Source organism: Crocuta crocuta, unplaced genomic scaffold (genome assembly GCF_008692635.1).
Source record: "Crocuta crocuta isolate KB4526 unplaced genomic scaffold, BGI_CrCroc_1.0 scaffold755, whole genome shotgun sequence".
Taxonomy (NCBI): Eukaryota; Metazoa; Chordata; class Mammalia; order Carnivora; family Hyaenidae; genus Crocuta; species Crocuta crocuta.
In genome coordinates, this window is record NW_027531305.1 from 447535 (window position 1) to 470614 (window position 23080).

At 46.0% G+C, this 23080-nt stretch overlaps 2 protein-coding genes across 4 annotated transcripts in view; both read left to right on the forward strand.

Moving 5' to 3' along the window:
• The first annotated feature begins 574 nt into the window (after positions 1-574).
• On the forward strand, positions 575-15612 carry OR1I1 (olfactory receptor family 1 subfamily I member 1). Of its 3 annotated transcripts, none has more exons than XR_013336956.1 (3): positions 575-656; positions 12683-15259; positions 15350-15612. XR_013336956.1 is itself a non-coding variant. In XM_077771604.1 (2 exons), the coding sequence occupies exons 1-2, from the start codon at positions 631-633 to the stop codon at positions 13647-13649; spliced, it is 993 nt and encodes a 330-aa protein (XP_077627730.1). In that variant the 5' UTR covers positions 575-630; the 3' UTR covers positions 13650-15612. The 3 variants fall into 3 exon arrangements, 1 of the variants encoding a protein (XP_077627730.1); XR_013336954.1 differs by having other exon boundaries at positions 12683-14441; positions 15118-15612; XM_077771604.1 differs by having other exon boundaries at positions 12683-15612.
• A 2208-nt stretch (positions 15613-17820) lies between these two features.
• SYDE1 (synapse defective Rho GTPase activating protein 1) overlaps positions 17821-23080 on the forward strand; it is a 12025-nt gene continuing 6765 nt past the window's right edge. The window contains exons 1-3 of the mRNA XM_077771628.1: positions 17821-17839; positions 19325-19402; positions 19665-19778. Of these exons, the coding sequence (XP_077627754.1) occupies positions 17821-17839; positions 19325-19402; positions 19665-19778 (211 nt within the window). The remainder of the gene's footprint in view (positions 17840-19324; positions 19403-19664; positions 19779-23080) is intronic.

Sequence of the window (23080 nt, forward strand, 5' to 3'; positions counted from 1 at the left end):
ATTCACATACACACACATGTACTCATATACATCATATATACACATGTCCGCATCACATACACACATACACATGTGCCACACAACACGTGCACGTACACACTCACGTGCATGTGAGTGATCATATATACATGCACATGTGTGCCCACACAATACACATACACATATGTTCACCTTAACATACACATATATACATACACATAGGTACACCTTCATACATATATATACTCACATATGCCTGTACAATGCGTGTACACAAACACTCCCTTTCCTTCAAGACCTGACTCGTCACCACCTTTGTGAAGCATTCCCTGGCCCTTTCAGGTAGAATGAATTGCTCCTTCCTCCATCACATAACACTTTAGAGACCTCTGTTCCTTCACTCTTTCATCCTACAAATATCAGTTGAGCACTGACATTCCTCCGGGAGCTGAGATAATACAGCAGTAACCAGACCCAGCCTCTTCTCTGAGGGCACTGACATTTGATTATAATGTTATCTCGCTGTGTTAAAGTTCTTTGTTTATAGGCCTGTCTTCTTCCTCAGGCCAGAAGCTCATGAAATAGCTACCAGTTGGTATCTGTATCAGAAGAGTAGAGGGCTTCATGGATTTCTATTGACCTCATCAAAAGATGGATGGATACATTCACCAAAATAGGTATGTATGTGAATGTGTACTTATATGTATATGTATGTGTATGTGTGTATGTGTATTGGGTGGGCATATTTATGCGTGCATATGAATGTGTACTTATGTGTTTGTGTACATGTACTTAGGGTGGTGGAGATCTAGCTTCCTTGGTTTGTTAACTTGGAGTATCCCAAAAGCAGACATGAAGAGGAGATCTCTGATGCTTGTCTCTGTTGGGAGATGGCAGTGGTGGGTAGCAAATTGGAGACATTTAATACATTCTTGTTATTGTAACTTTGGTTAACACAGGGAACAATAGAGCAAGCTGACAAAAGAGGTCATCATTGGGGCGCCTGGGTGGCTTAGTCGGTTAGGCGTCCGACTTTCGCTTAGGTCATGATCTCGCGGTTCGTGGGTTCGGGCCCCGCGTCGGGCTCTGTGCTGGCTGCCAGCTCAGAGCCTGGAGCCTGTTTCAGTCTGTGACTCCCTCTCTCTCTGACCCTCCCCTGCTCACGCTGTCTCTCTCTCTCTCTCCTAGAAATAAATAAAACATTTAAAAAAAAAAAAAAGAGGTCATCATTATAAGTGATCGAGCAGAGGGGTGCCTGGGTGGCTCAGATCATTATCCCAGGGTCATGGGATTGAGCCCCACATCAGGCTCTGTGCTGAGCATGGAGCCTGCTTGAGAGTCTCTCTCTCTCTCTCTCTCTCTCTCTCTACCTCTGCCCCTCCTCTGCTTGCTCTCTCAAAAGAAAGAAAGAAAGGAAGGGAAGGGAAGGGAAGAGAAGGGAGGGAGGGAAGGAAGGAAGGAAGGAAGGAAGGAAGGAAGGAAGGAAGGAAGGAAGAAAGGAAGGAAGGATCGATCAAGGAGAGGGTTGGTGCACTGACCGAGAAAGGTGAAAGATTCTGGAAAGAGCATGCAGTCCTGAGGGGGATGAAGACCCACTGAGTGCACTGAATACCCATTCAGGACAAAGGATCAAGACTTGGGAGGTAGGACAGTGCATAGAAACAGTCCTGAGAGACAGACAGCAATCATTAGAAACTCCTTTTCACAGATAAAGAAACTTGAGGGGCACCTGGGTGGCTCAGTCGGTTAAGCGTCCGACTTCGGCTCAGGTCATGATCTCACCATTTGTGGGTTCGAGCCCCGCATCGGGCTCTGTGCTGACAGCTAGCTCAGAGCCTGGAGCCTGCTTTGGATTCTGTGTCTCCCTCTCTCTGACACTCCGCTGCTCATGCTCTCTCTCTCTCTCTCTCTCTCTCTCTCTCTCTCAGAAATAAATAAAACATTAAAAAAAAAGAAACTTGAGACTCAGGAGGTGACATCACTTGCTTACATTTTTGCAACAAGTAAGGAATAAGGGTGACATCCTAACTGTGGTCTGCTTGCAAAGCCAGAGCTCTCCCTGTTCAGCTCACTGCTGTCCATGGAGAAACTTATGATGCCTGGTTATAGCAACAAATCCTTAAAAGTTTATATCCATGATGCTGAAATGGCCCAGTGCCCCCACCAAGGGCATCAGCCTCTAGAAGCCCAGAGGTACAAAGGTACAAAGTCAAAGGCACAGGGTTATTGACGAGCTTTGCCCGGTGAGGTGTGCTTGCCACCTACAGGAGAGCCAGGGGACAGCCTTGCTCAACCCTCCTTTTGACAACCATGACTTCTACCCATGGGCATCCTATTGACCAACAGCAACAACCAAAATTAGGGAGTGGCACAGTCTGAAACTTTCTGCCTTGTCTCAAGTGAATCAATTCCTCATTGACTATGTAACAGCCATAATCAGTCAGACTGGTCAGAATAACCTTTCCCTCCCTTTTCCCCAGCTAGACTTTACTCCTTCTTGTCTAGATCTCACTAAGGGCTATGACTCTGAGAATGTAACACTGTCACCTGAGCTCTGGGGGAACATGTCAGGTGCTGGAAACACACACAAGCCTGTGAGCTCTAGAAGCCATCAAGGAGCTTCAGTGAAACAACCATTGGCACCTTTATTGAGTGCCGGCTGTATGCAATAGCTGTCCTATGCACTTTATGTACACTGTGCCTTATAAGCCTCACAGCCCACCCCCAAGGTGAGTAATAATAGTACCATCCTCATATCTCAGGTGAGTAAAGGAAGGCTCAGTTGTATTTAATTACTTCCCAAGGATCTCACACCTGCCAAGTGGCAGAGCTAAGACCTGCTTGAGTTTAACCACTACACTTTTCTGCCTCCCAACATTCCCAGAGACCTGCAATCATCAACAGGAGGGGGTGTCTAGTAGCATGGAAAAATGCCCAGACTGAGCTCAAGTTCAGACCCTACCATCTTTCAGCTGAGTGACTGAGCCCACTTCTTACAGAGATTGTTTATGATGTCCTATGATGTCCATTCTCAGGCCTTGGGAGTATTTTATGTTTCGTGCTCACTCAAATATCAGATATCAGTTGTAAGAATCTTTTCCAAGAAAAAGAAACTCAGTTCAAAATAACCAGTATAACCAAGCCATACTGCAGAGCAGTGAGAAGAAGTGAACTATTGTTATACATAACAACTGGGATGACTCACAAGTACAATGTTAAGTAAAAGACCACAAGGGAGAAAAACTATGCATGACTGTGATTAAATAATGTTCTAGGAAAGGCACACTAATCTAAGGTGTTAGAAATCAGAAAAGTGATTATCTTTGGGGAGAAGAGATTATTAAGAATGTGGAGCAGTCATAAAGAGACTTTGAGGTGCTAGATAGATGATGATGATGATGATGATGATGATGATGATGATGGATAGATAGATAATAGATGATAGATGATAGATAGACAGATGATAAATAGACAGATGATAGGTAGATAGACAGATAGATAATTAGATAGATAAGAAGGTAGATAGATGATAGATTAATTATAGATAGAGATGGCAGATCGATAGATAATAAATAGATGATAGATAAAATATATACAGTTTTATACGTAGTTCCTTATAAATATATAAATATTTCTATATATTAGTACATATATAGTTTCTTATAAAACTTGAACATACACTTATACTCCTGGAGATATGAAAATGTATGTCCACACAAAAACCTGCACACGAATGGTCATAGCAACTTTGTTTGTAACAGTCCAAACTGGAAATAACCTTCAGTGAATGAGTGGATGAACACATTGCAGTTCGTCTATACCATAGATACTACTCAGTCACAAAAAGGAAGGAACCATTGATACACCTAACAACTCAGTTGAATCTCAAGAATATTATGCTAAGTGTAAAAAGACGAGCTTTATCAAAAGCATACACACCACATGATTCCACTAATATAACATGTTGGAAGTTACAATGCTATAGTGTAAAATAATATGCATACAAAGTATTCATTTTAGCAAAGACTGGAAACATTCATCAAGAGAAAATTGATTACATAGATTGGGGTTCTATCTACTCAATGGGAAATAAAGAGTCATTAAAAAATTACTGATATGAAAATACCACCAAAATCAGTTAAGTAAGAAATACAAGGTGCAGGGGCGCCTGGGTGGCTCAGTGGGTTAAGCGTCCGACTTCGGCTCCGGTCATGATCTCACAGTTCGTGGGTTTGAACCCCGTATCAGGTTCTGTGCTGACAGCTAGCCTGTTTCAGATTCTGTGTCTCCCTCTCTCTCTGACCCTCCCCTGCTCATGCAGTCTCTCTCTCTCTCAGAAATAAATAAAAAACATTTAAAAAAAGAAATACAGATGCAGAACAGTATTATAGTATGCTACTTGTATACACAAAAAGAGAGGAGAGTAAGTTTGTAGCCAGGGTGGGAGTGTGGTTGTAAAGATACTCTGGCAGGTGACACAGGAAATCATTAATAGGGGCTATTCATTGATTGGGGGCTTGTTACGAACTGGAGGGATGAAGACCTAGTTCGGGGGACAGCGACAGCTTTTCATTATTTCAGTGCATGACTATTTTCTTAACCGAGAGTGAGTATTACACATTTTTTAAAGTTTATTTATTTTGAGAGTGAGAAAGAGTGAGAGGGGGAGGGGCAGAGAGAGAAGAGAGAGCAAGAATCCCAAGCAGGCTCCATACCAGATGCGGGGCTCAAACTCGTGAACCATGAGATCATGACCTGAGCCAAAGTCAGCTATTTAACCAGTTGAGCCACCCAGGCACCCCTGAGTATTACACGTTTTAAAAGTTACATTTTTTTAAAGACAACAAAAGCCAATGGACGAGAAGGTAAAAATAAAAGGATTCCAAGAGATAGGGAGCCCCCCCCCGAGGGGAAACAAAAATTGGGGTCATGATGGAAACATCAAAAAACAAAGATTCACCAACATTGCTGGTGGCAAGAATTGAACAAAGATTCCCTAATCCCATCCAAAGTGGGCTTGGTAGAGTTAGTGAAGATTGAGCCCTTCGTGTGGCTGATAGGAGACCATTTTTAACAAGGATGTGGTTTGAAGCCCCAGGGTCAAGCACAGCACCTGACCTAGGCAGGGGACCAGGAAGTGTTTGATAAATTCACTCATTTGACCTTATGGAGGGTTTTTGTTTTTAAATATAGTTTATTTTCAAATTGGTTTCTATACAACACCCAGTGCTCATCCCCACAAGTGCCCTCCTCCATGTCCATCACCTTTTTCCCCTCTCCCCCCACCCCAGCCCCCATCAACCCTCAGTTTGTTCTCAGTATTTAATAGTCTCTTATGGTTTGCCTCCCTCCCTCTCTGTAACTATTTTTCCCCTTCCCCTCCCCCATGGCCTTCTGTTGAGTTTCTCCTGTTCCACTTATGAGTGAAGACATATGGTATCTGTCTTTCTCTTCCTGACTTATTTCACTTAGCATAACACCCTTGAGTTCCATCAACGTTGCTACACATGGCCAGATTTCATTCTTTGTTGTTGCCATGTAGTATTCCATTGTGTATATAAACCACATCTTCTTGATACATTGGTCAGTTGATGGACATTTAGGATCTTTCCATGATTTGGCTATTGTTGAAAGTGCTGCTATGGGGGCGCCTGGGTGGCTTAGTCGGTTAAGCGTACGACTTTCGCTTAGGTCATGATCTCACGGATCGTGGGCTCGAGCCCCACGTCGGGCTCTGTGCTGACTGCCAGTTCAGAGCCTGGAGCCTGTTTCAGTCTGTGACTCACTCTCTTTCTGGCCCTCCCCTGCTCACACTGTCTCTCTTTCTCTCTCTCCTAAAAATAAATAAAACATTTAAAAAAAAAAAAAAGAAAGTGCTGCTATGAACATTGGGGTCCATGTGCCCCTATGCATCAGCTCTCCTGTATCTCTTGGGTAAATTCCTAGCAGTGTTATTGCTGGAATTTATTCTCTTATTACTGTTATTACTTTCCTTGTTGAACCCAATGGTATAAATTCTCTTCCTCATGGAATTAAGACATAGATTCAGACATCTCGGTACTCTGTGGAGGATTTGGACCTCCAGACCACCCTGCCTAGGAACTGCCATGAGGCCCAGTCTGCACTAGGAGGGGATTTTAGGGGGGCTCTTCCGTGAGAGTGAACCCCTGGTGATTTCTCCATTTCCTGGCCCCCTCCCTCACCCCAAAGTGCTCAGACCCCAGAGAATAGGCCACAAGTGGCAAGAATAGAAACAAAACAACCAGCATCTTCTTTCTTAACAAGGAGCCATGGGGCTAGTGTCCCCAAGGGCCCCCAAACTGTAAATATCTTTTTGTGCCCCTGGCCCCCTGCTCACCTGCCCCAGGCCGGGGTGAGCACATGTTTCCCCCTACACACACACACACATCAGACTCGCCCCAGCCATCACAGCTGGAGGGGTCTTCTGCTGACCACAGGGTGCCCTGGAAGTCAGTGTAAAAGGAGGTTGGTCAACACCATCTTCTTGGTTACACGGTCCTGGTAAGTCATTGAGGGATGGAGAAGGGGACTGAGCTCGATGGGGCTGGGAAAGAGGAATCCCTTTCCCTCTTGGATGCCCAGAGAGACAGGAGTGTCTGAGACCAATTCTACACCGTCTGAGTGGAGAGGGCACAGAGGATACACCCTCCATGGCAGCTCATGCAGAGAAAAAGCATTTAGGGTCTGCAGTTGAGGGACATCTGCACAAATGGACAGCTTTCTCCACCGTGGTGGTCGTCTAGATGTGGTCCCCATGGCCGGCGGCAGCGCAGCCCCTGGGAACCTCCGAGGGGTGCCAATTCTCGAGCCTCACCCCAGACACTCCAGCCCTCTAGGAAATGCTGGTGCAGCTCAAGGTAGAACACCACTAGTCTGGGACCTCATCCCAACCACCAAGGACAGCTGCAAATATATTGCCAGGAAGGGACTCTCAATAATATTCACAGCCCACATTATCCCCTTACAAAGCCTCTAATGCAACTCTGAAAAATCTTGAAAAGTAATACAAATGATGGGGGTTTTTCTTGTGTTGTTTTTTTTTTAGTTTATTGATTTACTTTGAGAGAGAGAGAGAAAGAGCTTGAGCTGGGGGAGGGCAGAGAGAGAATCCCAAGCAGGCTCTGCAATGCCAGCGCAAAGCCCGACGTGGGGCTTGAACTCACGAGCCATAATAAGATCATGACCTAAGCTGAAATCAAGAGTCAGACACTTCACGGATTAAGACACTCAGATGCCACAAAAAAAGTAGTTTTGCCAGAGATCTCTGGAGGTTACCAAGGGGGAGATTATGCTGCCAACCTTCCTAAAAGCCCCCTTCCAACACTTCTTCCCCCTCCAAGGGTTCTACTCCTCATAGCAGATATTCGCACCTCTCTTACTCTCACACCATCTCGGGGTCACCTGTAACCTTTCTTATACACACCTGTCTACCTTCTCTGTTGTCCCATATACATCCTTATCCTTCTTCAGCTAACCTTAAGTCTTTCTGGAAACCAATATTCCCTGGAAGGCAGGGAGATGATAATTTTAGATGCTTGTGGTTGAATAGTTTCCCCTAACACGTGTTGACAGCACAGTGTAGCTCTGAAATGCCTCTCTTCATGCAGCACACTCTCAGCGAAGCCCTGGCTCGCCAGAGAGTAAAAATAAATCTGTCCAGATGGGAGATGGGAGCCGTTATAAGCTGAAGGTCCCTAGCATCACTCTCAGCCCTGTGCCTCAGTGTCAAGTATGACCAACACCATGTCCCTGTCGTGGGTGTTGAAAGACCCACACGTAAAGGACCTGTGACTCCTTTTTTTAAAAAAAATTTAATGTTTGTTTTTGAGAGAGAGAGAGAGAGACAGAGCACAAGCAGAGGAGGGGCAGAGAGAGAGGGAGACACAGAATCCAAAGCAGGCTCCAGGCTCTGAGCTGTCAGTACAGAGCCTGATGCGGGGCCAAACCCATGAACTGTGAGATCATGACCTGAGCTGAAGTCGGACGCTTAACCAACTGAGCCACCCAGGTGCCCCAGGGACCTGTGGCTCCTAAGAAGGCTCAACACTCTACAGATAGAATCAGTAAGCTCGTCTGACGTCCTCTTTGTTTTTTAATTTTTTAAAATGTTTTATTTATTTCTGAGAGAGAGAGACAGTATTAGCAGGGGAAGGTCAGAGAGAAAGGGAGATACAGAATCTGAAATAGGCTCCAAGCTAGCTATCAGCCGGAGCCTGCGCGGGGCTCGAACCAACAAACCGTGAGATCATGACCTGAGCTGAAGTCGGCCGCTTAACCAACTGAGCCACCCAGGCGCCCCTCCTCTGATGGCCTCTTGTCAGCAATTTGCTTTAAGATGTGGGGACCTAACCAGGTAAGCAACGAGCTAAGGAAAATCCTCTTTTTGCTGAAAAGAGTCAATATTGTGGTTTTACCAAAACTTGGTGAGTCATGCCATGCTGGGCTTCTTCTGTATTATCCACATAACGTAAGAGAAATAAGTGGCACCTAACATACTTTCTGTAAGTGTCTGTGAAGTGAAAGGAAGAATCGATGTGGCCACCACCCCATGGAACTTGGAAAGAGAAATGCAAGCAGGCTTTGGCGGTCTCGCGTGGATAGGATAAAGATATGTTTTCTCTGGGTTTTTGACATTAAGCTGCCCTTAAGTCCCAAACTGCTGAAGCCAAAGTAGAGAGGAGCTCAGAGTCGCCTCAGACTCTGCAGATGAAAATGGCCTAGGATGAACTCCAGAGTCCTTTCTAAGTACACGTGAAACAAAACCGAGTTCATATCCATTAGCAATTTTAAATGGATGAATGAGAATGTTCTCACAATATGCATACATGTCAGGATTTCCTTAAATGTTGCCCTCACGTTGGTTGCTATTTTCATATCAGTTCCTATCAGTGTGTTATTTTTATAAACTCACTTTTCTTGAGGCACCTAGGTGGCTCAGTCAGTTAAGTGTCTGACTCTTGATTTTGGCTCAGGTCATAATCTCACAGTGTCATAAGTTCGAGCCCCACATTGAGCTCTGCGCTAAAAGAGTAGATAAAGCCTGCTTGAGATTCTTTCTCTCTCTCTCTCTCTCTTCACCTGCCTGCTTGCACTCTTTCTGTCTCATAATAAATATATTAATTAATTAAATAATTAAACTACTTTTCTTATCATCATATTACCTACAGAAATAAACACATAGCACACTTTGCTTTCCATTAAATAGACATTTGGGCACATTTTTGTCTTTTTTAAAAAATTTTTTTATGTTTTATTTTATTTTTTTGACCATATATTTTTAATATTTATTTATCTTTTATTGAAACATAATGAACGTAATGTTATATGAGTTTCAAGTATACAAGATAGTGATTCAATAATTCTATACATTTCTCAGTGCTCATCAAGATAAGTGTCCTCTTAACCCCTTTACTCTTTCATCCATCCCTCACCCACCTCACCTTTGGTACACAGTTTCTTTTCTGCTTTTAAGGTTTTTGTTTTTTTTTTTTTTGGTTTGTTTCTTTTCCCTTTGTTCACTTGTTTTGTTTCTTAAATTCCACATATGAGTAAAATCATATAGCATTTGTCTTTGACTGACTTATTTCACTTAAGAGTATACCCTCTGGGTCCGTTCATGATATTACAAATGGCAGGGTCTCATTCTTTTTCATGGCTGAACAGTATTCAAAAGGATATCTACACCCCGATGTTTATTGCAGCATTATTTACAACAGATGAGACATGAAAGCAATCTAAATGTCCATCCATAGATGAATGGACAAAAAAATGTGAGATAGATAGATAGATGATAGATAGATTGTAGATGAGTGATAGATGATTGATAGATAGATAGATAGATAGATAGATAGATAGATAGATAGATAGATTGTAGATGAGAGATGATAGATAGATAGATAGATAGATAGATAGATAGATAGATAGATAGATAGAATCTTTCTTTTAACCTCCAGTCCCCACTAGTATACAAAGCCTTCCTTGACAAACTAAAGATAACTGTCAAAAATTCTCCTCCTTCCCTGTTTGTTTTCTCCAACTTCTGAAACATCACATAACCATCTCTCGACAAACACACACTTGATTCTTGAATTTATTTTTTTATGTCCACACCCTATACTAAATAATACTATGCCAGCTACGAAGCTACCATGTTTCAACACCAAGTTCCCCCCTCAAGATTCTTCTTTGTGATGCCAAGTTAGGACGCCAAGAACAAAATGATTTTGCTTGTCAGCTACTTCCTGTAAACACATCCGGTGGGAAGCACGGATGTCAGTCTGTGGGGCTGGAGTAAAGAGGACTTTCACTATCTCATTTCCCTTTGTGTCTCAGTGCTTCCTCAGTGAGGCTGCCTCACCCTGGCAGCAGCTTGCACACCTGCAGAACCAGCCTTTCCTACCCCTTCGGACACCACCAGCAACCCAGAACAGTGCTCCCTTCCCAGAAGCTGGGACTCAGCTCCACGGGACCCTCTCCAAACATCCAAGTTTGTTTGTTTGTTTGTTTTTTACAAATAGTTTATTGTCAAGTTGGTTTCCATATAACACCCAGTGCTCATCCCCACAAGTGCCCTCCTCCATGCCCATCTCTCCCCTCCCCCCCACACCCATCAGTCCTCAGTTTGTTCTCAGCATCAAGAGTCTCTCATGGTTTGCCTCTCCCCCCTCCCCCACTATTTCCCCCCTTCTTCTCCCCCGCGGTCCTCCGTTAAGTTCCTCCTAATCCTCCTATACATACATTTATGTTTTATTTTATATTTGAGAGACAGGCAGACAGACAGACAGACAGAGCATGAGCAGGGGAGGGGTAGAGAGAGACAGAGACAGAATCCGATGCAGGCTCCAGGCTCTGAGCTGTCAGTACAGAGCTCAATGTGGGGCTTGAACTCATGAGCAGTGAGATCATGACCTGAGCCAAAGTTGGACATTTAACCGACTGAGCCACCCAGGTATCCCGCATTTTTGTCATTTTTATGGAAACAGCTTACCTTTGAACAATCCAGGCTATGTCTGCGAGTTCTGTTTTGAATAAACTTCTTAAACAGCCCTTTAACATGCTATAACAATGTATCTTTCACTGAGGGTTTCTATTGCTAGTGACAGCCTGTCTAGAACATAAGAAAATACCAAATTTCCTGTGCTGCAAAGCTACTGCCAATGGCAAAATGTATTTCCAAAACACCATTGGCTTCAAAACTCCAGATATACTTTTTTTACCATGAAATTTCTCTTTAAAATCTCCACTTAACCAGCTTCCTGGGTTCATCCATGGTGTCTATTTCCCCCTGAGAATGTACTGGGTGCTATCTCAGTATGCCGAATGCTCACGGTCAGAAGGTGAGTCACTAACTTGCCAAAGCATTTCTGCTCTCATCAGCTGAGTTGAGTTGTTTTAAGTAATACAGATATGATTGTACGGGTGTAGTTGCTGCTGCAATCGTATCATTGAACTAAATGCTACAGAAATAAAATAATGGCAAGAGGGAGTTCCTGAGTGGTTAAGCATCCCACTTCAGCTCAGGTCGTGATCTCATGGTTCATGAGTTCAAGCCCCATGTTGGGCTCTGTGCTGACAGCTCAGAGCCTGGAGCCTGCTTCAGATTCTGTGTCTCCCTCTCTCTCTCTGCCCCTGCCCTGCTCATGCTCTGTCTCTCAAAAATAAATAAATAAATAAATAAATAAATAAATAAATAAACATTTAAAAAAAAGAATTGCAAGAGAAAGAAGGAAGGGATGGATAGGAGGGAGGGAAAGAAATGTTTTTTTAAATTAAATCCACGTTGAATGCTTTGGAAAGATTTAATAAAAAGGAATCACCAAAAATAAAAAAATAATTGCTGTCAAATGAGATGTGAGCAAGATAATTGAACACAATTTAGGTGTAAAGTGATAAAAAAAAAAAAACAACTGAAAGGATTCTGTCCCTGGATTGTTTCACAAGGATCCCTAATCTCTTGCTCCACATTAATGAAGGATAGAGAGAAGCCTATGGTTCAGGCAAGAAAGATAATCAGGTGATCCCTGCATTCGTACTCAGAGAAAAGACCGTGGTCCTCATCAAAGCCCAATGCATAAATCTACACACTTGACCTAAGATCAAATTTGAAAAGTATCGGTACACATTTATGTTCCCACAAGATTTTCAGCACCCGTTCTCATCACAATGGATGAAAGCGGTTTTACTGTAGTGGTGATGTGGTAGCAGATCATAAAATGCCCCTAAAAAATGTGCCGTTCATTGGAAGCAGAGGAAGAGTGTTACCTGTCTTCATATCCTCAGTCATTAACCTGAGATGGATGCTAAACTTGTATCGTTTAGCAATACAGGAAATAGAGGAAGGAGAGAAAATAGAGACAGATAAAGGGGAAGAAAGGAGAGTGATCCAGTTCCCTTCTTCTGCGCTAGGTTTGGTTTAGGTTTGATTCAGCTTCATTGTGTTTTCTGCAAAGCGTTGTTTCACTGGGGGTAAAAAACAACAAAGGTGTTTGTGGGCAATGTCTGAGTTGTCTGTAAACAACCAAGGTAAGTTTGTGAGATGCCGACTATCTCAGGCACGGTTGGTTTCATTGGGGGAGAAACAGATCTTCACAGAAATCTGCAGCCTCCAGGACTGGAGCTCCATCTCCAACTTCCAGCTCTATGTTGCTTTCCTCTCCTTTTTCCTCCCTCGTTTCCCTTGCAGGAGACACAGGCTGTCCATGGAAACAAAAAGCCAAAAAAATGAAACAGCGGTCTCGGAGTTCCTTCTTCTGGGACTCTCAGAAAGGCCAGAGCATCAGACGCTCCTCTTTGGGCTATTCCTCTCCATGTACCTGGTCACCATCTTTGGGAACCTGCTCATCATCTCGGCCATCATCACAGACTCCCACCTCCACACGCCCATGTACTTCTTCCTCTCCAACCTGTCCCTTGTCGATGTCTTCTTCTCTTCCACCACTGTCCCCAAGATGCTGGTGAACCTTCACACCCAGAGCCGGACCATCCCCTTTGTGGGCTGCCTTGCTCAGATGTATGCTTTCCACCTCTTCGGGACCATGGACAGCTTCCTTCTGGCCATGATGGCCATTGACCGGTTTGTAGCCATTGTCCACCCTCTACGCTACTCAGTCATCATGAGCTCTCGTGTCTGTGGGTTGCTGGTCGGGGGGCCATGGCTGATCACCAATCTCCAGTCACTCGTGCACACCTGCCTCATGGCTCAACTGACTTTCTGTGCTGGCTCCGAAATCCCTCACTTCTTCTGCGATCTCATGCCCCTGCTAAAGCTCTCCTGCTCTGACACGCACACCAATGAGCTGGTGATTTTTGCTTTTGGCATCGTCATGGGCATCAGCCCCCTCTCGTGCATCCTCCTCTCTTATATCTGCATTTTCTGGGCGGTCATCAAGATCCCTTCTGCTCAAGGCAAGTGGAAAGCCGTCTCCACTTGCGGCTCGCACCTGACCGCGGTGTCACTGTTCTACGGCACCATCTTTGCTGTGTACTTGCAGCCCACATCTCCCACTTCCTCCCAGAAGGACAAGGCAGCTGCCTTGATGTGTGGGGTGGTCATCCCCATGCTGAACCCCTTTATTTACAGCCTAAGGAACAAGGACATGAAGGCAGCCCTGAGGAAGCTCATCAGCAAAGCAGTCTCCTGTCGGTGCTAGGTCAGAACAGTGGTTAGCATTTACCCTGTTCCAGAACCACTGCTGGGTGGCAAGAACACGGAGATACATCCCATCCCCGCCCTCAAGGCATTCAGAGTTGAGCGGGGGATAGAGATATGTAAATAAATCATTATGGTGCAACATGGTAAACATGTCACAAAAGATGAATGAAAAGCTATGGGGACCCAAAGAGAGAGATGTGTGCTTTGCTCATAGTTTGTCTTCCCCATGAAGATCAGAAGACTTCAAAGTAGTCTTAAATTGACCCTCTCTGGGCTACTGGGCTTATGGGAGTGGCACATGGGTAACACTAGTTGAACAAAAGATTGGCCACAACATTTTAATATTGACAAAGACAACACATATTACCCAGTTACATCACCATGCTTCCTAAGTGACTCGGAGAAGGACATTAAAAGCATCTGTTGAGATTAGCTCACTTATCATTTGTTTCAGCAGCCACCAGACTTGGTCTCATAGGGGCCTTGTGATCACAACTTGGGGCCATGAGTTTGGAGATCATTGTCATCAAAAGGCCCCCATGTGCCCCTTTTCTCCAGGTCCATCCATCTGATGAAGTTCTTTCTCTTAAGTTTATTTATTTATTTCTGACAGAGAGAGAGAGAGAGGGAGAGAGAGAAGGAAGAGGAGAGGCAGAGAGCAAAAGAGAGAGAGAGGATCCCAAGCACGCTCCACAGTGTCAGCACAGAGCCTGATGCGGGGCTGGAACTCACAAACCACGAGATCATGACCTGAGCTGAAGTCAGATGCTTAACCGACTGAGCCACCCAGGTGCCCCCTGTTTTTACATTTTTATGTGGTTGGGAAAAAATTAAAAGACTATTCTATGACAGATTAGAATTATATAAAATTCCAATTTTAGTGTTCATAGAGTTTTATGGGAACCCAGTCACACCCATTAATTTATCATCTATGACTGATTTCAAATTACAAGGTAGAGCTGAATAATCTTGAAAGAGATTTCATGGTGCCCAAGACCTAAAATGTTTACTATCTGGTCCTCTACCAAAGGAGTTTGCTGACCCCTTTTCTTTAGAAAACATAGAAACTGATACTCAAGTAGATCCATGAATCAGAAGCATCAGCATCATGGGGAATTCGCCAGAAATGAAGACTCAAATATCATCCCAAACCATTGAATCATAATTTAACAACAACCCAAGGGGCTTACATGAACCTTAAAGTCTGGGGATCATGGGAATTGGTGGGGGATGGAAAGGAGAGCTGTGGAGATTTGGGATCCAAATAGGCCTTCAGTTCAGAGACACAAGAGAACCAGATCTAGGGCTTTTTTCCATAGACATTTCCCATTTTTCCCTCCCATAAACACTGCCTTAGAGAGGAAATGTCCAATGATCACACCAAACGCTTTGGAAGAATTGCAGCTACAGCTTGAGCATGTGGCCACCAGGTGGCGATAGTGCCATTTCATAAAATGGCTTTAAAGTTTGTGTTTCAGGAACCTTGATCCTGGCGGCAAACTGGCCCAGCGCCCCTACCTCAGGTGGAGTCGCGCGCTGGGAGGGACAGCAGATGTAACGTTCCTGTGGTGGGACTGAGCCTGGGTTGTTCAGAGAAGTCACGGAAAGGTGTGTCCCCAGCCCACCGAGAGCGGAGGGAGGCGGGAGGGAGGCTGTGGAGGACCACAGTGGTCAGTCACCGCAGGGATTGGTCCACAGGGCAGAGGGGACCATAACATTAAGCAGGGATGTGGGGATGGCTGTGCTTCCGAATGAATCCACTGATGAATCATACCATGGAATGGGAATCAGAAAGCTTTCTATAAATGGCCAGAGAGGAATCATCAGCCTGATCATCACTTCTGCAGTTCCATCGTGGAAGCCACCATAGACAATATGTCAAGAAATGGGTGTGGATTAGCACCCATGAAACTTGATTTATAGACATTGAAACTTGAATTTCATATAATTTTCCATGTCGTGAAATACGGTCTTTTTTTTTTTTTTTTTTTTTTTTTTTACTGTTTCATTAAAAAAAATGTATTGACATTAAAATGGTTCAGGAAGATTCTAACCAATATCTGCCTTCTGTGTGCTTCTATGCCCCAGATTGTAGGGATAAAATATAGTATGTGCCTTCTATATTTTTAAGAAAGTGAAATATATTGCAAAAATGGATCTGGCTGTTTGGGTTTTAGTGACTGACATTTGGTTCACTCTTTTTCATACCCCCACCCCTGGAAACCCTCCTACACACTTGCCTCTTCTAATGTGACTACCTGGGAACATAGGATCCCAAATATCTCAACTACCAAATTATTTCAACGGTCACCCACAAAGAGGAAATCAGGAGGAGGTTTCTACCTTCTCTTTCAACTGGCTGAGCTCCAGGGTTGCAGAGAGGGGAAAAAAATAATTTGTGAAACAGAAAATCCTGTCTAAAATCTGCCACCCAGTGTGAGCTTTCTAACATTACCTATAATTGGACACATTAATGCTACAGTTACCACTAAGCTAAGCCTACCATCATGGATACTAACTTTAAGGTTTTGATTATCCAACAAAATGTAGCTCACAGAATGTTTCCGTTTTATTTGTTTCCAACTATTTTAAATTTTTTAAAATCAGGGGTACCTGGGTAGCTCAGTGGGTTAAGTGCCCAACTCTTGATCTCGGCTCGGGTCATGATCTCACAATTCGTGAGATCGAGACCCACTTTGGGCTCTGTGCTGACAGTGCGGAGCCTGCTTGGGATTCTCTCTTTCACCCTGTCTCTCTGCTCCTCGCCTGCTTGCATGTGGGCTTGCTCGCTCTCTAAGTAAACAAATAAACAAACATTTTTTAAAAAAACTATTCATAGCTCAAGAGCCAGATTTGACCCACAGGCTCTAGTTTGCAAACCCTGGATGGGAATGCCAAGAAGCAGGGAGACCAAAAGGGACCAAAGAGTAAGAGATGCAATGGGCTAAATCCCAGCACCAGAAAAAGAAGGGATAGATGGTGCCACAGACCTTTGCATATGCTAGTGCCTCCTTAGCTTTGAGATTTCAAGGCAAACCCCACTTCCTCAGGGAAGTCTCTCACACGCTCCTTACCTCAGCTATGTCAGGTGCCCAAATACATTAACTATTCCTCATTCTTCTCATCACTTCAGTGACTTTATATTCATTTGTGTGATTCTCCCATGAGAATCTATTTCACCGACTTAACTGTGAGCTGAGAGATGAGAGACTGTGGTTTCTTATTTATCTTGCCCAACTCCATACCCCCATGCTTAGGACACTGATCACTCAAAATATATTTGTCGACTGAGTGAATTAATTAACAAATGAATGGATGAACAAATGAATGAATAGGGAGGCAATGCATTGACTAGACTCTAGGAGGTAGACTGGGTTGGAACAGAGACATCTAATTGTCAAGGTTAAGATGCTGTGGTATGCAATGTAAACTCTCCCTCAGCTCCCCTGGCCTCAGGAAAGCCTGTTACACACCCAGGAGCCCTGGTGAAATCAAGGAGAGAAGCCAGTGCACCTCATCATAGAGACCAGAAAGAGCGAGCTCACTATGAAACGATTTCATTCAGCAATAACAGGAGACCACGAGAAAACAATCATCTAGTAATTCTCCAAAATCTCGGCAAGGTGTTCGGAGGGGTTTGAGCCAATTTATCTCTTCAGATATTTATTTTCTTCAAGCAGAGTGACCCTGGCCAGACTGAGAGTGATAGGGAAAAATCTGTTATAAGATGGCCGCCAGGACTGATAAGGAAATACCTGTCCCTGATCAAAGGCTCCCTCTTCCGGGTTCTTCCTCCCACACTGCTTATCTCATGCATTAATGAGGAATGCAGAAGTAACAGGCTATAAATTACTCACTCTGCTGATGCTCTGGGCTCAGACCTCTGGAGAATGATCTCCTCTGAGCCCACCGGCGTAAAATAAACCTCCTCCCTTCCAAGATCTCCGAGTGCCGCTTGGTTCTTCTGCCAGTGATCCAGACCAGATTTCTGCAACAAGAGCACAATGACACTTCTTTCTCTATACGTGAGATTTTATTGGGTGGTGCAAAGCCATTTGGAGACTCGGACACTGAGGCTCAGAGAGGGAAGGTGACTGTCCCAAGGTCATAAGCTAGACCAGGGCAGAGGTGGGATTCCAATCCTGAGTAGTGTGACCCCTCCCTCCACCATGCCAGATGGCCTCTCAGGTGAGTGACTTGCCCAAGGTCATGCTGCAGCCCCAGGTGGGGCTCTGGGAGGCAAAAGGTGGGTCAGCTGGTGGGAAGGAAAGGCACAAGGAAGGATGCAGCATAAGACGACAGCTTGAGGCCCTGGAGGGGAAGCTCCTACTTCTAAATGTACATTTAGACTTGGGGAGTCACTCCTACCTCTGTGAACCTCGTAGGAGGTTCCCAAGACCACTCTCAGGTTCAGTGCTTCCATAGAACTCAGCAAAATTGTTATACTCACAGTTTATTACAGGGAAGGGATACAGATTAGAATCAGCAAAGGTAGGGGCGCCTGGGTGGCTTAGTCGGTTGAGCGTCCGACTTTCGCTTAGGTCATGATCTCGCCGTTCGTGGGTTCGAGCCCCGCGTCGGGCTCTGTGCTGACTGCCAGCTCAGAGCCTGGAGCCTCTTTCGGTCTGTGACTCCCTCTCTCTCTGACCCTCCCCTGCTCACGCTGTCTCTCTCTCTCCTAGAAATAAATAAAATATAAAAAATTTAAAAAAAAAAAAAGAATCAGCAAAGGTAAAAAGCACATGGGGGGAGGGTCCAGAAGAGACCAGCCGCCAGGGGACCAGCTGTCCCCTCCCTGTGGGCTTGTACAGACAGCACTTAGTTCTCCCAGCAATGATGCTGGACCACACATGTGGTCTACCGTCAACCAGGGAAGCTCCTCGAGTCTTGTCCAGAATCTTCACTGAGGGCAGACCGCTGTATTATTTTCCTATGGCCACCATAATAAAACACCACAGACAGGGTGGCTTAACCAAGAAAGATTTATTATTTTCTTGCCGTTTTAGAGGCCGGAAGTCTGAGGTCAAGGCATCAACAGGGTTGGCTCCTTCTGGGGCCTCTCTCCTTGGCTGGTAGAGGGCCGTATTCCGTGTCCTCATATGCTTTCCCCTCTGTGCACACACACCTCTGTGTCCAAATTTCCTCTTCTCATGAGGACGCCAGTTATAATGGGTTAGGGCCCCCCCTGAAGATTCCATTTGTTTTCATCACTGTTTAAAGGCCCTATCTCCAAATACAGTCACATCTTGAGGTACTGGGATGGGGGGGGCGGGGAGACAGTCACCAAATGAATTTGGGGTAGACACAATTCAGCCTATATCAGCCACATAGACATGGCTGACCATGTGGTTGACCTTGGCTACTCAGTCTCTGGCCCCTCTATAGGTCAGACTGATACCTCTTGGGTCAGTGTGGCCCAAGGCCCCCACTATACACCACGTTGTTAGAATGGCCCCCAGGTATACAAAGAGGTTCTTATCAAGTAGGATACTCCAAGGGCTAGGGGCTCCCTCCCAGGAACCAGACAAGGGCCAGATCTTTCTGTGGGGTGAGCAGTAGAGCCCAGAGACCTGGGAGAGAGGAGAGAGGAGGTAAGAAACAACACGGGGTCTCTGCCTGGCCCTGCCCACCAGGCCGCTTGCCCCACCTAACTAGTCTGCCACCCCTCTCCAGGCTGCCTGCCCTTCCTCTGGAACAGCCAGGGGCCCTGCAAGCTGGACACCAATGGCAGCTCGTGGCCAGCTGCTGAAGGTGTCCTGGGGTCTGTTCAGGGGCCTGGCGAGCAGCAAACCCCAGCAGACCCACAGCTGATGGCAGGAGGGCTCTGCACAGGGAGCTGGGGGCTCTGATGCCCCTTAGCTTCCACTCCACAGCTTGTCTGCCAGGCTTTGCCAGAGGCCACCGGGAGCTCTGGCCAAAACATGCTGCCCCACTGCCTGCCTGCCGGGTGATGCCACATTCCACCTCAGGAAGCTGCCTCGTGGTGCCTTGGCCATGCCCTCTCTCCCTCTAGCTGCTGGAGGCCACCCTGGCGGTCATCTCGGGCCAGCCACCTCTTCCCTGGCTCCTCTGAGGATGGACTCCCAGCCAGGCAAGTGCCTCTTCACCCCGGAAGATGCCTGCTGCAGTGAGCCTCAGGCACAGAGGCACTGGGAATGACAGAAGTGCGTGGCGGGAGCTGGGAGCCTGCTCCCCAGAATCTTCTCCATCTTCTATTCCCTGGAACAAAGGATCCTAGGGGGGCGGCACAAAGGAGGCTTAGCCCACAGACACATACCTCACTGCCGTTATCTCCACCCCCACAGCGTGGAAAACAGGGGGAGTAATTCTTCCTTTTGGACAGATAAGGCAACTGAGGCCTGGAGAGAATTGTCTGCCTTTCGGGCTCCCCAGAAGCTGACCCTGAGATAAGGATTCAAGTGCAGGTAGTGTATCTGGGAAGTGATGTAGGAAATGCTGGAAGCGGGGTGGAGGAATCAGAAAGAGAAGGGAAGGAAGTCAGTAAAGAGTGTATTGATATGCAGTGTGGGCAGCTGGAGCTCAGTCTCATGGGGGGCTGCGGGGGTCGCTGTGGAACATACATGTCAGTCATCCCACATGAGGGGTGAGGGAGCTGGGGTACTTATCCACCAAACACAGGGACTGCCTCAGAGGTGCAGAGCTCTGCACAAACCTCACCAGCCCCCTCTGCCTGCATTTCTTCTTTCAACAAACCCCCGTTCTTCTGGGGGCAATCCACCAAGCACCATAAGCACAGCACACCAAGCCTGCAGCCAGGGAGAGCATTTGGGGGAAAGAGAACACACACACACACACACACACACACACACACACACAGGCTCCTAAATCCAAACAGCAACGACCAAAATCCAGATGAATAATTGTACACCCTTCACAAAATGTGAAAATTAGTCTACATGACCATTTTCTTAACAGTTACTGTGAGTTTCTGGTTGCTAAGAAAGAATCATAGCCAACTGTGAATTAAATGAGCTACATGTAGCCAGATCAATGTAATAGGGAAAGTGCAGAAACACTGTCAAAGCAGTTTACCAAAAATAAAGATTGATGTGGTGCGTGGTGTTTTTTTTAAGTTTCTTTATTTATTTTGAGAGACAGAGAGAGCAGCATGAGCAGGGAGGGGCACAGAGAGAGGAAGAGAGAGAGAATCCCAAGCAGGCTCACAGAGCTCGATGAGGGGCTCGATCTCACAAACCGTGAGATCATGATCTGTGCCAAAATCAAGATTCAGATGCTTAACCGACTGAGCCACCCAGACACCCCAGTGCTTGAGTGTTTTTTAATCATTTGGTGGGTGGTGCCAGGGGCTGTTCTCACCCCCATGTCAGCCTCCAGCTTCTCAGAGGTTCTGGGGTGTCCTGATGGGGCCCTCTTCTTGTACCCCCTGCCTTGGACTTCTGAGTAGGTGTTGTTTTGACCCCGACCTCTCTCCCCACTGTCTGCAGCTACCTCAAAAACATGTGGGGCGAATCCCACCGCTCTCCAGCCTGATTCTTCCCAAATACACACATCCAAGACAAATGAACAAAACCTGAGAGACCTGTAAGACACTAACGAGCAACTAACATACGCATAATGGGAGTCCCAAAAGGAGAGAAGAGAAAGGGATAGAAAAAATAGTTGAGAAAAAAATCCCACCCCCCCAAAAAAAAAAAAAAAACTCACAGAGTCGATGAAAGATATGAATCTACACATCCAAGAAGCTCAACAAACTCCAAGCAGGACAAACACAGACATCTACTCTGATACACATGACAACCAAACACTCATGACTTCTTGTCATCCAGGCCTCTGGCACTTGGCACCTGATCTCCTACCTGAACATTCAGCAGTGAATGAGACAGACAAGCATCTGGTGGATTAAGCAGATGAACGAGAACAAAGCATTGGAGCTATTATCTTCAGGCTGTGACAGTGTTCAGAGAAATGAAATACATTGAGGTAATAATGAATGGACAGCGGTGGGTATTCAAGGAGGGCCTTCCCAGGAGGTGTTTTCATTTTTTTTATAATAGTTTATTGTCAAGTTGGTTTCCATACAACACCCAGTGCTCATCCCCACAAGTGCCCCCCTCCATGCCCATCNTGTTCTTGGCATTCAAGGGTCTCTCATGGTTTGCCTCCCTCCCTCTCCCCCACTATTTTTCCCCTTCTTCTCCCCCATGGTCCTTCGTTAAGTTCAAGGAGGTGCTTTTAGAACTAAAGAAGAGAAAGAGGCAAATTCAGAGGAACCAAGTCTTCCCACACAGAGGGGACGACACGTGCAAAGGGATTGGGACAGTTTGATGTAAAGGAGGACCAGAGAGGAGGTCCTGGTGAGCAGCAGGGACAACAAAGGGGATGAGGCCAGAAGTCTTACTGGGAATCTGGGATTTATTCTAGGTGGGATGAGCAGTCATGGAAAGACTGTACCGCAGGGGCGGGGTGTGCCAGAATCTGACTTCCGCTTTTGAAGTCCACCCCCGGCACTGCACGGAGGATGAAATGCAGGTGTGAGGCAGGCTAAATTTTCCAAGATGGCCACCAGATCTCCCAGCCCACATCCTGCTCAAAGGTCACCTTGACACATCGCCTGCTGAGACAAGTGGGCTCTATGTCCCCTCCTCTTGAATCTGGTGCCAGAAGTGACACAACATGACACCCAAGGCTGGGCCAGGAAAGGTAGTCCATCTTTCTGTTTTGCTCACTTTTGAAACCTGGCCATCCTGACTACTGACCTGCTGAGAAGAAGCCCAGACCATAGGGAGAGGCCCAAGGAGCCGCCCTAGTCCACAGCCTGTGAAGAGGTCCCAGCCTTCTGCTGTGCTCAGCTGCAAGACCTGTGAGTGAACATGCTTCCAGATGATTCCAGCACCCGGGTCTGTTGAGTTACCCCTAAACCCCGAAGCCTTTCCAATGGAGGAGTAGAAACAATCAATCTCGGCTCTGGCCTGCACAAATCCCTTACCCCCAGCATCTGTGAGCATCATCAAATGGCCTTTACACCGCTAGTTTGGGGATCTGGTTAAACATCAGTCGTAACCGGAGCTGGGGACTGGGAAAATTGGGTGGAGGAGGGAGGCGCCCCGAGTGGCCTCCAGGATACTAACGAGGAAGAGGTGTCCTGGAAAGGGGCGATGCCAGGGCTTGCACCAGGCTGGAGCACTAGATGGTGGAAGGAGAGGAAATATGTGCAGGATGCGTTTTGAAGGCAAACCCAAGATTACTCGCTATGTTCCATCACCAAAGGAGGGTGGGTAGGAGGGCAGCCGAGGGCCCAGGGCTGAGCCGTGGTATTCACGGTGCGAGCGAGGAAGGCAGCCCAGAGCCCCCATTCCCTCCCCACCCGGCCCGGGCGACTACATCTCCCAGCATCGCTCGCTCAGGCCGCGGGAAGGGGGAAAAAAAAAAAAGTTTGGGAAAAGCATT